This window comes from Eptatretus burgeri, chromosome 12, assembly GCF_056783735.1.
Source record: "Eptatretus burgeri isolate ZD-2024b chromosome 12, Ebu_testis_v1, whole genome shotgun sequence".
Taxonomy (NCBI): domain Eukaryota; kingdom Metazoa; phylum Chordata; class Myxini; order Myxiniformes; family Myxinidae; genus Eptatretus; species Eptatretus burgeri.
Window position 1 is genome coordinate 59,458,628 of NC_140972.1, and position 15,462 is coordinate 59,474,089.

At 43.2% G+C, this 15,462-nt stretch overlaps 1 protein-coding gene and 1 long non-coding RNA gene across 12 annotated transcripts in view; one reads left to right on the plus strand and one right to left on the minus strand.

Moving 5' to 3' along the window:
* LOC147015710 (uncharacterized) overlaps positions 1 to 15,462 on the plus strand; it is a 173,893-nt gene that overhangs the window by 129,566 nt on the left and 28,865 nt on the right. The window lies entirely within an intron of this gene.
* The window catches only part of LOC147015711 (G protein-coupled receptor kinase 5-like), a 243,326-nt gene that overhangs the window by 111,154 nt on the left and 116,710 nt on the right, over positions 1 to 15,462 (minus strand). For all 9 annotated transcript variants that reach the window (XM_085848149.1, XM_085848150.1, XM_085848145.1 and 6 more), the window contains exon 3: positions 4,949 to 5,061. In XM_085848149.1, the coding sequence (XP_085704275.1) occupies positions 4,949 to 5,061 (113 nt within the window). The remainder of the gene's footprint in view (positions 1 to 4,948; positions 5,062 to 15,462) is intronic.

Genomic DNA, 15,462 nt, shown 5'->3' on the forward strand with positions numbered 1-15,462 from the left:
TTTGGATTTTTATAGTGTCATCATTAAAAAAAAAGTTATTTGCATTCGTATCTTTCACAAATTACTTCCACTGACACAATTTTCCACACGTTTTAATAAATTCATTTGACAGCATTTATTCGCCGGGTGTAACTTGCATGGTCGATATCATGAATAACCTAATTTCAGGGCTGAAAAAGGTTTTGTTTCGGGGCCATATAAACATTATGTAGAGAAAGTGATTGAATAGGCGTGTACAGTAGGAAGAGGAATGTGCATGGCGGTGAATGGGAGGGGAAGGTTTGGAGTTCTTCTATTTCTTTGGTAAGTGTTAATCACAGCAGTTAATGTTCCGTATCTTCTTATCTCAATCCCATTCCACTACAACCCTGCATCATAATCTCTCTCTTCTTCTTGATATTTTCCTTCCATTTGGCTTATTTCATATTTTCTTGATTGGTTCCTCATCCTTCTCACCACATGTCCAAATCACAACAACCTAGACTCTCTAATCTTTTCTGTAATACATGAAACACCAGCTCTCTTGTGTATCTCCTCATTCTTAAACAGTTCTCTTTGTCATGAAGGTGACTGTGGTCACCCAGATCAGACTCATCATCACATTGTGAAAGAGCATCACCTTCGGACATTTGATGAAGGATTTAAGGCAATCCACCTAACAGGCAGTGCTGTGACTTTCTGTCCAACTTGGACTTAAATTTGTGAGCTGTAATTTGTCATATGCAAAAATAAAGTGACAATGAGAATCTACCATCATGCATTTTCATCTCTGTCCTCTCCAGCAACTCCTCTTCCCTTTTTAATTTTTTTTTTATTTTAAAGGCTATTTTTCTGCATCATACACAATAACTGGCCTGCTCTCACCTTCAATTTTCTCAGTATCCTTCTATGCACGATGCACAGATTATCCCGGATGGCACCAGCTCGTGTGACCTAAAAACCTGCTCTGCTGCTCTTGCACATCCTCTTTCTGCTCTTTCCACCATATAATTTGCCCTCGGTCATCTTCAATCTGTTAAAGAATCGTGATGTTGGCAAATCAGCCAACATCACTGCATTACATAAATGAAGGGCAATACCCCTATGCGCTTACCTGGTAGAATCATAACGATACTGAGGACGTCAACGTGGGACTGAATCAGCAAAATGTTCCAAGTAATGGACCAATGTCATAGCAAATACTTATTTTGGGGAGCAACCACTCCCCCCCCCCCCACACACCCTGTAAATCCCCTTCGACCCCAATTTATTTAATAGCGTGAACCAATTTTGGTACATCATGGGTGATGAAGGTTGTTGTCAAGTTTTATCGAAATTGTGCGTGTGTGTAGTTTTGGGGAAAAAAGCAAATACATATTTGGGGGGGGGGGGCAAACCCCCTCTGTAGACACCAACTTTTTAATGTCATGAACAAACTTTGGTACAGCCTGGGTGATCAAGGTTGTGGTTAAGTTTCATTGGAATTGTGCATGTAGTTTCTGAGAAAGAGCAGAGGGAGCCAGACGAAACGAGAGGCAGTTTAAAAAAAAGAGGTGGCCACCAACCTACCAACGATGTGACAGCAACAGACCTTGCAAGTCGGTCTCCATTGCACGAGATGCTAAGGATGAGAGCTTGAGATTAAATCAGAATTGAGGAGAAAGAACTGTGTTGCTGGTGTACTAATCCATCTATCTATCCATCCATCCATCGGGACCATAACTGTGCAGAGCATTGGTGCTGCCTCAGCAGTCTCCTTGGCTATTGGGCACAATCCTGGATGGGTAGCCACTCCGATACAGGATACCAGCAAGCTGGCACTCATTTTGCCGACCTTGGAAGGATGGCAGGCACAGTCAACCCCACCTGGTATTAATTAAACATCCAAGGGGGATTTGAACTCAGGATCCTAGGATCCCAAGCCCACCACCCGAACCATTAAGCCAACACCAGGCATGCTCACCCATATGGAATAGTAAACACTCCATTGACCCATGGATAAAGGCCTTGTGGGCTGTGCAGCCAATCTTCATTAATTCTTATTCAAGAACAACAACAAAAAAAAAACAAAAACGAATTACCTTGTCAATGATTCAAGGTCATACACGTACGTATATGGGTTGATCAGCGAATCTTATTTACCACTTAACCAAGCACAGCTGGGTACACAAAAAAAGGGACCGCTCGGTATTTTTGCAATTTTAAAATTATTTTCATAAGCAACGACATTAACATTGCTGAAAATTGTTCTTTCGGACTTGCCTCAGACGCTGTGCAAGTTTTACGCAATAGAAATTGTGGTTTAAGTTTCAATCGAACATATATATATATATATATATATATATATATATATATATATATATATATATATATATATATATATATATATATATATATATATATATTGCAGGAAAATAATATTGGCAACATGACTGACAATCCATACTTTTTTCCTCTCTGACAAGGACCATAAAAGGTGTGAAAAGTTCACCATTTGCAGTCCCTTGCTTACACATGAAAAACAGTGTATATGTGTTAATGGTGAACAAAACATAAAAAAAAATTAAATTATAAAATGAGTACAATATGCATTTTTGTTTTTCATCAAATTCTTGTTTCAATCAATTTCTTACAGATATACTTATCGATGAGTTGATGATTTTAGCTGAAATTTAAGTGCATTTCTTATCTTTGTGTACTCAGGATGGGGTCCATGGAAGGCCAGACATACCTTTCCTCCCCCACTTCCTCAAGGCAAAAGGCAAAAGTAATGGGAGAGGAAGTCTTCAAGTCACATCTATGTATTACAAAAACTCTCATCTTGTATGTATGTATGTTCCCGAAATACAGCCAAAACGATACACGATAGCGCAATTTGTTTTGTCCCACCATACTCACCATTCTCCTGCGGTGTGCAGTATCAAGTTTCATTCAAATTGGGCAATGAAAAAAATTATTAAAAAATCAATTCTCGATTCAGTCAAGTACTCTTCGTGAGAATTTGCTCAATGCAAACAACCTCAGCGGTATAGTTCGCTGGAGCGATATATTTTTTTTCTTGAAATGATTTATTAAAAAATCTCAAACATTTAGTATAGACAAAGAACAATTTATTTTTAAGCATAAAATAAACATTGCCATTTTGATCTAATACTTCCGTGTTCGTTAAGAAATAAAATAATGTTTTGAAGATTACTCACAATAATTTCTTCGACTTTCTTTTGTCCGTTTTTTTTTCACATTGATGCGCAATACCAAGTTTCATTCAAATCGGGCAACAAAAAAAATGATAAAAAATTAATTCACGATTCAGTCAAGTACTCTTCGGGATTATTTGATCAATGCAAACAACCTCAGCGGTATAGTTCTCTGGAGCTTTTTTTTTTTTTAATGATTTTTTTTAATCAACCGCTGTCACAACGGGAACCCAACGGGTTCACGGGTCGCCTCGTATCCATTAATGGTGTGCTCTGGAGAACTTTAGGAAAAAAAAAAAAAAGCAAACAAACAAACAAACAACAACAACAACAACAACAACAACAACAACAACACCAACAGATTCATATATACACATGGAAGTACAGAGTTCAGAAGTTTCACAAACAGAATGACACAAATTAGATAACATAAACATCCACATACATACATATAATTAGATAACATACATATATATATATATATATATATATATATATATATATATATATATATATATATATATATAAATATATATATATATATATACATATATATACATATGTATATATATATATATATATATATATATATATATATATATATATATATATATATATATTATATATATAACACGATATTTCAAAAAGTTCTGGATGGATGTGGGTGAAACATCGTGGATGAGTTGGGTAGGCGACAAGAACAAGCTAATTCGATTTTGGTGAAGGTTTGGATGCAGATCCAGCCTATCAGTGGGATACAAAGCATGGTGATGATTGACTGGTTCATGTGGCTGGCTAAAGATCTTAGGGTCTTGAGTTTGAGCCCATTGTGCCATTTGATAACACCAGGTGGGTTGACTCAGTCTGTCATCTTTCAAACTTCCGAGGTCGGCAAAATCAGCACAAGCTAACAGGAAACAGGGGGCACTGCATCAGCGGCATATCTGCAATTCCAGTAATGATGCAGCCAGCAGCCACAGGCTGCGTACGAAATTAATGAAATGGGATACAAAATGTAAACTGTTCAGCTTGGCGGAGGTTTGTGCTCCACCGAGTTCCATTCTAGTTTGTACAAGCACTTGACAACCAAGTGAAAACACTACCTGAGCTGATCAACTGTGTGACCTCCAGGAATCTGAGCAGTTCCCCTAATGAAGAGCTATCAAAGGTCGCTCAATATACCAGGAACCTTCAATATGGAAATAGCGAATACAACCCTCTTTATCAGATTGAGTCGTCCCCTCAGCAAATTCAAACATCCTGACAATGGAAGGAACTCGGTAACAATGAAGAGTTGCGCATTTAATTGATGTGTACTCCATTTGCACTCAAATATCCCAAATATTCTGCTCTTACTTGGCGAACAAAGCATACATTTGGTCCTTTTGATGAACTATAAACATATACTCCCAAAAGGATTTCAAGGACAACTCAAAGCTGTTAGCGAGCACTTCCATTATGATGGAACTCCATACCCTGACAACCACACCCTCTCTCCAACCTTTCACCCACTTTCCACATGCCCAGGTCCTCATCTTAATATTACTCTTTTGATTGGGGGAGAAGAGGGGGAAAAGGAGGTGGCAGGGGAAAGGGAGGGAGGAAACTGTAATTTCCCTGAAAACATTATAAATAATTATCTTCAGCTTACAAGTTTGGACATTTAAATTTTCTGAACTTGCACAATGAGCGCGTCATACATTTTCACCAAGTGACAAGTTTATGCAAACATTGGTGCAGGAAAAATAAACAAATGCAACGTGCACACTCACCACGGCATCAAGGAAGTGGATTGCAAAGTTGAGCTCTGTCCGTGTCTCACAAAACTGTCGGAAGAGAAGCCGACCAATGGGTTGCTTGTCACATGTGCTCTGGTAGCTATGCTCTGTAAATGGAAGGGGTGGTGGGGAGGGGGGCGGGGGGGGGGTCAGATGGGTTTCATTTTTTTCAACCATAATGGAGGAAGAGACACAGGAGTGAACAATGCGAAGCTTAAAGTCTTCACTGCAATATGCGCAAGAAACATGGCTGGAGGTAATGGTGGACATTTTCATGCTCGAGTCTCTGAGCTCAATGGGAAGTTATTCACAGGTCAGGTCAGGTATGGGAGCATGTGCCTTTACAGTGCATCGCTGCGTCCACTTTCCGCCGGTACTCCAGGGGCCTCCGTCTGGCCATCCCCCAGGCAGATGCCAGGCCCATCCCCATCTCCTTGAGATGATGGTCAACCTGCTGCAACCACGAGGCACGTGGTCGGCCCACTGGGCTCCTCCACTCATGAGACTCCCTCGCTGAGAGAATCTGGTGAGCAGGATCAGAGTCAGGAAAACGAGCCACATGTCCATACAGCCGCAACTGACGCTCACGGACTATGCAGGTAACAAATCTCATCTGAGTCTCTCTCAGCAACCGCTCGTTGGACACAAAATCCGACCAGCGATAGCCAAGGATTCTCCGAAGAGACCTGGTACCAAAGGAATTAAGTCTCCGTCTCAGATCCTTGGTCAGAGTCCAAGTCTCGCATCCATAGAGCAAGACTGGAAGTACCAAGGACCTGAAGACTTGGACTTTCGTCCTCCCGCACAGGTACCAGCAGCGCCACACCCCATGATCCAGTGAATCCATGACTCCCCAGGCCCAACCCAGACGTCGATTGACCTCTGACTCACAGCCAGCAGAGACATGAATATCACTGCCAAGGTAAGTGAATCTCTCCATGACCTCAACATCCTCACCACAAACAGACACAAACAGGACAGCAGCATCCAAGATGTCACCGAAAGCCTGGATCTTAGTTTTGACCCAAGAAACCCGTAATCCCAACGGCTCAGACTCCTCATTCAGCACTTCGAGGGCCCCCAAAAGGATATCCAAAGTCTCCGCAAAGATGACTGCATCATCTGCAAAATCAAGGTCCGAGATCTTGACATTCCCAAACGATGCACCACAGCTTGATCTCTCCGACATCCTCCCTAAAATCCAGTCCATACAAGTGCTGAAAAGTGTGGGGGCAAGTACACATCCCTGACGAACTCCAGTAACAACTGGAAATAAGTCAGAGATGGTACCACCACACTTCACAGCACTCTCAGTACCAGAGTAGAGTTCAGACATCAGATCGATCAGTTTTGGTGGCACCCCACGAAGACCAAGAATCCTCCAGAGGACATCCCGATTCACTGAATCGAACACTTTACAGAGATCAACATAGGCTGCAAACAGCCCCTGCCGAAACTCTTGTCTGCGTTTGGTGTGGACCCGAAGAGCAAGGATACGGTCAATCGTTGACCTCTTTGGTGTAAAGCCTGACTGCTCTGGACGCTGGTGCTCAAGCAGATGGTGGCGAACCCTATCGAGAATTATCCGAGCAAAGACCTTGCCCGGCACTGAGAGCAGCGTCACCCCTCGGTAGTTGTTGCAGTCTTGGCGATCACCCTTCCCTTTCCAGAGAGGAACAACAAGGCCCCTCTTCCAATCAGTTGGGATGATGCCTGTGTTCCAGGCAGAGCACAAAACTACATGCAACGACACGAGTGCAGCATTTCCACCAGCCTTGAGAAGTTCAGCGTGGATGACACAGATCCCTGGAGCTTTGCCCCGTTTCAACCGGTTCACCGCAGCCCATGTTTCCACAAGCAAAGGTGGACCACAGTTGATTCGAGGGTCAGCAACAGGGATTTTAACACCCTTGACGTCCAACTCGACAGCTGGGGGATCAGCCTGGTACAACCGCTCAAAGTAACCGGCCCAGTGGGCCTTCACTTCAGACTCCTCTGTCAAGAGCCTACCACTCTCTGCTCTAACTGCAGTGCTCCGAGGGATGGGCTTGGATGAACACAATGCGCGAATTCCCCTGTAAGCGGGACGAGAATCACCTGTCCACAGGTGATGCTCTACCCCCTCACAGATTCCTCGCACATAGGCCTCCTTGTCCACCCTCAGTGCACGTACAGTTTTACGCCTCAGCTCCCTGAACAGCTCAGCTCTGCCATTCAGCCTGGCCCTGCGACTCTGGTCAATGGTATCCAGTGTCCCTTGAGAGACAAAATTCTTCTTTGCCCTGCGGTGAGTTCCAAGACATCCACCGGCAACATCAAGGACGGTGGTCTTGAAGGCGCTCCACAACTCTTCAGGACCCCCAAAGCACCCAGACCCCCCAAGTGTCCACTCAGCCTGTTCGCAAACTCCTCAGCTACTCTCTCATCCCTGAGCTTGGCAACATCCAGCCTAGGCTGGGATGGTACCATTCTCCAGGATTTAAGGTGCAGCTTTAGAGTTGCTACAACAAGCCTGTGGTCAGTATTGAGGAACTGAGCACTCCGGTAGACCCTGCAGTTCTGGATCATCCTCCAACGACCATTAATGAGGACATGGTCAATCTCCTTTGCCACACCGCCAGCGTTGGAATACCAAATCCAGCGATGAGCTTGTGGGTGCTGAAACCATGAACCAGCCACCCTAAGTCCATGACTTCTTGCAAAGTCAAGGAACTTAGTGGTATTCTGGTTCATAGTTCCTGACCCATGGGGACCAACACACACCTCATAACCATCCCTATCAGTTCCATTCGAAGTCGAACATTATTCACAGAAACATGGCAAATGCCTTTTGATTAGTCCACAATGAGCAGAACTTAAAATACACTGCTCATTACCCTGCACCCACAAAGTGAAAAGTTTGGTTAAGCAATTGGTTCACTTTGTCCGTCTGTCTGCCCGTCTGTCTGTGTCTACAAACGTCAATTTATGATCCAGGAACAACATGATTTCAATTGAATGTTACAAGTTGAACATGAAATCGGAAAATGAACCTGTAGTTTATCAGTACTTTGCCTCTGAATTTGACCTGATCGCTAATGTGCAGAGAGGAGTGAGATAATTTTTTTTCCTTTCTATGCCTGCCTAGCAGTGAAACAAAATAGAAAATCATTCTAAACAGAAAACTTACTGTTTTAAAGGATGTCATAAAGGACACAAACAACAGACACAAAGAACGAATGCAATGTTTTTGGTGTAAAAGACTGCGTAAAATGGCAGTAAACCTCTGAAATTTCTGTTTTCGGCAATCTTTCAAATCTTTAATATATTTCAAATGAATTAAAATTACCCCCGTGTGGGGGTGACGGTCATCTCTATAATACCACAAGTTCTCAATGTTCAGTTATGACCAAAGACTACTGCGCAGCTCGAACTGCGCAGTTTGGTTAAAGATGACTCGGCATTTTGGCGCGCGCGCACGAAATAATATTTTGAAAATAACTGCCGACGTTTACATTTCGGATTTTGAAACTTTTGCACCTTCGGCGGAAAATGTATAAATATACAAGGTCAGCTGCTATGCAATGACACCATTCACTAACTTTTACCATGCCCAGTAGAGAATATACTGTATAGCCTCCTGAAGGTAGGGCAGTTTTTGCAAACTTCGAAGTCACGTGACGCGAAAACGAAAGCGAATATCGAAAATCCGGCCCGACCAAATTTATATATTGTCCCATACATTCATATGCCACAATCAAATTCAAGATCGCTTGAGAAATGTCGGAGGAGATAGATTTTGAAAATCGTCATTTTCGCATTTTTTTGCCAACTTTGAAGTCACGTGACACGAAAACGAAAGCAAATATCGAAAATCCGTCCTGACCAAATTTAGATATTGTCCCATAGATTCATATGCCACAATCAAATTCAAGATCGTTTGAGAAATGGCGGAGGAGATAGAATTTGAAAATCGTCATTTTCGCATTTTTTGCCAACTTTGAAGTCACGTGACACGAAAACGAAAGCAAATATCGAAAATCCGGCCCGACAAAATTTAGATATTGTCCCATAGATTCATATGCCACAATCACATTCAAGATCGTTTGAGAAATGGCGGAAGAGATAGAATTTGAAAATCGTCATTTTCGCAACTTCAAAGGCCTCGTGACCTTGACATTGACCTTCGGTGACCTTGAAAGTCATACCATCGTGTACGTCTCATCGACCTCTATCAGGATCACTAATGACCAGATCTTCCGCTTCAACTTCATTGTGAACGGATGGACGGAGCATGACAGCTTGGTCATGCTCGAAGAGATGACATAAAAAGAGATCATTCAGATAAAGAAGTCTTTTCTTTCAAGCTTCTGGGTCTCACTATCTGCTATGACCTTTCCTGGGAAAGTCACATTTCCAACCTTGCCTCAAAAGCCAGTCGCCGACTGGGAATCCTCCGTCGTGCAAAGTCCTTCCTCGGCCCTCTTGAGCTCCTGACCACTTACAAAGCTTTTGTCCGTAGCCTGATGGAGTACTGCTCTCCCCTCTGGGCTGGTGCTCCTGCCTCCCACCTTTCTCGACTTCACGCTGTCGAAACCAGGGCTTTTAAGATCATTGGCATCTCCCGCAATGAAGCTGAGTCTTTGGGCCTCTCACTCAATCACCGCAGGTTGGTCGGTGGTCTTTCTGTCTTCTACCGACTCCTCTCCAGCCTTGCCCCCCTGCTCTCTCTGCGATTTGTCCCAACCACATTTCCACAGGGCGCTCAAGGTCCGCCAACAACCCCCTTCTGGTAAAACTACCAAAATCACGAATCACTGCTCATCTTCACTCTTTCATTCCTCTTTTTCCCGCCTTTGGAATAAACTTCCTCACTCTATTCTTTCCCATTCTTCCCTCCAGGCTTTCAAAACAGCTGTTCACCACCACCTCTTATCTTCCCCCATCCAAATCCTCGATCTTTTCTACCCCCGATAATCCACCCAAGCCCACTTCCTTCAATTCTCCTGCTTTCCTTCCTGAAAGTCCCTTTAATGTCCATCTTCCCCTCGCCATGTTCCCCGTTCCATCCCCATCCCTCTCCCTTCCACAATTCACCTGTGTCTGTTCCCCAATGTTTTGTCCCTTCTACTCCCGCCGCCCCTCTTGTCTCATGCCTCCTTGCTGTGAGTTGTGTGTTCGCTCTCATATGAGCCTCGACCAAGGTATACAAAAAAAAAAAAAAAAAAAAAATAAAAAAAAAACACGATCGTGCACATCGATGGGGATACGGGTAGGCTTCAGGGAAACCCGATATTATAACAAGACCGACAAAAACTCACCAAATAGCACAAGTTTTGAAACAAAACCGAACTAAGAACACACAGTAAACACGGAGGTAAAAAAAAAAGAAAGTAAAAACGCAACAAATGACCGGAAACTTATTTTTGACAAAGTCGGCAGAGACCCCTGAGAGAATCAACTGTCACCTCAAAAATCGGAACCGGAAGATTTAAATTTTATATCGTAAAGCTCCTGCTAACCCGGGTCACGATGAGGAGCCTCGTGACCTTGACCTTGACCTTCGGTGACCTTGAAAGTCATACCATCGTGTACGTCTCATCGACCTCTATCAGGATCACTAATGACCAGATCTCCCGCTTTAACTTCATTGTGAACGGACGGACGGACGGATCGAAGGACATCGACACCCATATTATTAGGTCATGCTCGAAGAGATGACCTAATAAACCTGGTGTTGGTTTAACAGTTAAGGTTGCTGGCTTAAGATCTTAGGGTCTTGAGTTTGAGCCCCTGTTGTGCAGTTAAATAATATCAAGAGGGTTGACTCAGCCTGTCATCTTTCCGAGGTTGGCAAAATGAGTTCCAGCTTGCTGCAAACAAGGGGCCATGCTCTCATCAGCGGCAATGCCATACTCCCAGCTATGATGCAACCAGCAGCCAAGGGCTGCATATGAAATAATAATAGTCTGTGCTCGTGAAGCAAAAAGCACGATTAAGTGATCGGTCCCACACGTGCGTGTCTGCATTTTGTTATTCCATTTTTTTTTCTGGAACCACTTGTCGGATTGACACAAAACTTTCACCATAAGTACGACTACTCATGTAGAATATTTTAATGATAAACAGGACATCATAGGTCACATGGTGCGGCAGCCATGTTGGAAAAAAGGAGAAATGTTGGACCTCTGTATCTCCGAAACCACTCCATGGAAAAAATTGAAAGTTGACATCTGTTAAGTAATCCCCATGGGGAGCAAGTGTAATTTTTACCCTCACCAGAGGAGAGGGGAATTGCAATTGGATGCATTCGTTTGTCTGCCTGTTTGTCCGCACAGAATGTGAGTGTTTTTCTCTGCAACCACTTCTCGAATTGACCCAAAATTTTCACCATTGACTCTGATGTAGAATGTTTCAATGATAATTATGATGTCATAGGTCACGTGGTCTGACAGCCACAATGGAACAACGGAAAAACTTTGGACCTCTGTATCTCTGAAACTGCACCAAGGAAAAAAATTGACACTTGGCACACAGCAAGTACTCCTCACGGGGAATGAATGTGATTTAAAAAAAAAATGATATCATAGGTGCCTTCGTTATGACATCATAATTGTATACATCGAACGCAATATCCAATCAGTATGAAAATTTTTGAGGCTTACCTCGGGATAAATTCATCCACAGAAAAAAAAATGATCATGTCATCAGTCCTCATGGTTCAGCAGCCATATTGGATTTACCATAAAATCTATATATATAAAAAAATCTCCAGAACGGCTGGACAGATTGAGGGAAAACTTCACACACATGTCCCCCAAGCCTTGGTGTTCACAAATAATTGATAGGTCACATGGTCTGACGGCCACATTGGATTGAGCAAACATCTTTGTTTTAAATTTCAACCTGATCGCATGCATGGTCTGGCAGCCAGAATTATTAATTTTTTTGATCTGGGTTCTTTCTTTTTTCTTCTTCCAAATAAGACTCACTTTGCCGCACCTGGATGGGTTTGAAGGTCGAGGAGTAGGAGCTAAAACCCGAATCCTATCCAGGTTACTTCTGATGACTCATCCTTGCTTTTTGCTTGTTCAGGTTCCTTCTGATTACTCCAATGAACGACTGTATCTATTTGGTCTTCCATTTGATTTTAATTTAATTTTTTCAATTACAAATTTGCCACCAGAAGAGTTGGCGAGCACCAAGTCCTTCTCCAGACTGCACAGGGTAAGTATTCTATGAATACCATGTAGTTGAATTATATACATGAACACAAATCACATTTTTGGCACTTTCAAAAACCTTTCTTCTCATAGTACTTGGACAAAATATTATGGAATTTTACATTATCTCGACCAATCAAACTGGCTGCGAGCAGACCCCACTCATGAGCTTTCTTTCTCAAGACTGCGTGCTCTACGAACTCTCTAGTTCCTTCAAGTTTTGGTACTTGGACGACTGCAAGAGAGCAAACCATTTACTGTTAGACATTGCTGGAATCAGCTATCATGTGAAAATACAAATGCATCATGGTTCTTTGTCTTTGGGGCATATACTTAACCTTTCAGTGGAATAAAATTATTGCAGCTTTGCCTTTCATTTTTTATGAATTCCTCTATCACTATTACAAACAAAAGAGGACTTAAACAAGATTCCTGATACAATCCCACCTTGACCTCAAACATATTAATGCATCCCAAGTTGGTATTTACCATGGTTCTTGATATATTTTTTAAAATAAATTCCAATGAATATTTTTACCATTTCTTCAGGTAAGTGTAGCCTTCTGAGAGTCCATTATTTGATGTTGCTTTTAACTTTAAGCTGAACATGATAGAGAAACTCAGCCTGGCTAGATGTCGGCTGAAGCACGTCATTGCCTGCAGGCAGGTTAGAATAAATAAAACAAATAAATACGTTTCCTATCTCTACATGCATACATACAATCCATATCAAAGCCAAACGACACCTCGCTCGACATTGTTGGGCCACAGTGCACCCTGTCCCTGCTTGGAATGATCGGCATCACGCCTGAGTATTGGGACGTGAATGTCGTCGCCACATGCATGTTGGGCCAAAGGACCTTTTTCACTGCTTGGTAATTTAGCTTCAGGCTGAAAAAATAAAAACGTTCTACCTTGCATGACAAATACCAATACATCTAGTCTATTTGTCATGAGCTTAATTTGGTGTTTGAAAACAATGACAACCCCTCCGGGTGAGGTGTTAAAACCATTTCATAAAAGACAAGAAGACAAAGTTGAATGGACCATGGTCCATTTGAGTACAGGTAAGGAACATACCAATTGATTGATCAACACCACACCTGCATTCTGCTTCCAGTGCAGCGTCAGTTTAAAGGATCGACAACAAAAACAAAATTCTCCTTGTGCGGTTCAATGCATGTTTTCGACACTAGCACTGCTCATGCAGAAACACCGTGATGTTAACAATGGTGAGTCGGGTTGAAGGTTGAAAAAAATAATTTTTCAAACAAGAATACACAAACCATACAGCTCATCATGTCAACAAACCTGTCATTGTACAAACGCCTGCAGATGAAGTTTTCAGGAACGCGTGGTCAGCTCCTTGCAAATCGTAAGCCGAGGATGTATTACGTCAGCCTGACGCGCGTCCACACTGAGGTGCATTCACGGCTGTTAGGGTAAACTGTTAGGGTAAACTGAACCACACATCACGCACGTGCGGCCCTCATCGCAACAGCGCCAAATGTGCTCCAAAAAGTTATATTTATTATATTCATGGTTTTACTCCCAGAGTAAGAAAGCATGACATAAAACTCTCACAATGTGAGTTATTGTCCGCAGGTTGGTGATATCTGTACAGCATTGTTTTAAACAGAATGTTAATCAGAGTCCTGGTACCATTAAACTCAGCGACACAAGACTGGCCAGAGAACCAGGATGTGGGAATTTGGAATTTAGCTCGGGTACTGACACTCAATTGCCTTACTATTTGAAAAAACACACCACTGATTTTTCATACTGGAGCTTCGGTTCAGGGAGGGCTAAAATACTGTTACGTTTGAGGGGGGGGGGGGTATGCATTCAAAGGGTAATTAGGATGTTTAATTAGGTATGCCATGCTGTTCGAGTTTACCAGGATCTCGATGTAATAAGTAGCAATTCAGTGGTGATAAGTTGTCTAGTAAATGTTCATTTCTTCAAGGGGGGAAATGATAATTGTCACGTAATTAGATAGGGACACGGGTTAGGGTAAGTGTGTCTGCGTAAACCCCTTTTGGTATTCTCTGGAGACTGGCCGTGACGTCACAGGACAGTGCAGCGGATGGCTCCGCCACGTGATCACGATTGGCAGAAGGCGACGGCGGTGAAAAATAAACGGCTCGATTGGAAGTGACGAGGACAGGAGGATAAAAAGGTTCTGTTCGGGGTCGAAAAGGAAGAGGAAGAAGATTACAACCAAAAGATCGTGTTTTTTTGGTGTGGAGGCTGTTGCGCGGAGAGCATCCTTGTTGTTGTGCTGATTCGATCGTGTTCTTGATCGTGTCTTGGAGCCTTGCTGAGCCTCGTGCCTCACCTTGGTTGGCTCTGGGGTTCTGCTGACTCGGAGTACGGGGTCGAACGGCGGGCGGACCTGCCTCCCTCTCCTGCTCGCAACTTGGCGCCAGAACTGGTTCCCTGGCGGCTGTGAGCGGACTTGGGCCAAGACCAGGAGGTCGACAGCACCACGGTTTCTCCTGCCCCCCTGACGAGAGCAAGGCCAGCTCGTCCGACGCCGATCCAGGGACAGTTGCGTCCACACCACGGTCCAGCCTGACCACCAGAAATAGCTACGTTGTGTGTGTGTGTGTGTGTGTGTGTGTGTGTGTGTGTGTGTGTGTGTGTGTGTGTGTGTGTGTGTGTGTGTGTGTGTGTGTGTGTGTGTGTGTGTGTGTGTGTGTGTGCTTGGCGCCTTAGAAGGTTTGAGATCTCTATATTCATTGGAATTGTCTGTGTTTTTCCCCACTCCCGATCCCACACCATCCCGTCGAATCGCCCCGGATCCCTCTTCTTGCAGAGTCTTGTTATTTCTGGTAATAATAAAAACAAATAAACATCATCAACTCAGTGAAAAGTGACTCGTGCCACCTTCCTCGTCCCGTTTGCGGTAGAGCGATTGGAACCGCCATCTTTGGGTTAAATAAATAAACCGCCTCCATCGTTTCGGCTCATTCTACGTTGACGGGACTGTTCAAGTCCCGTGGACGTCACAATACACAACAGCAGGTTGACAGACCAAGAGTCGAACGGAAACAGGAAAACAGATTTAAGAGAAGCACACTACACAGACACATTGCAAGTAAGCAGTTGAGTTGCATGAATGGAATGAAGAGAGAATGGTTTGGAGGAGGAGGGAGGGAGGTGAGAGGTGGCAGTGTTGGGAAGCAAAATAAATAACTAACTAAATAAATTAGGGATTGGTCTTGAAAAAAAGCACAAGCTCATGATGAGCAGCACTTTTGATGACGATAAGACCTTAAAACTGACACAGGGAGTCTGTTCCAC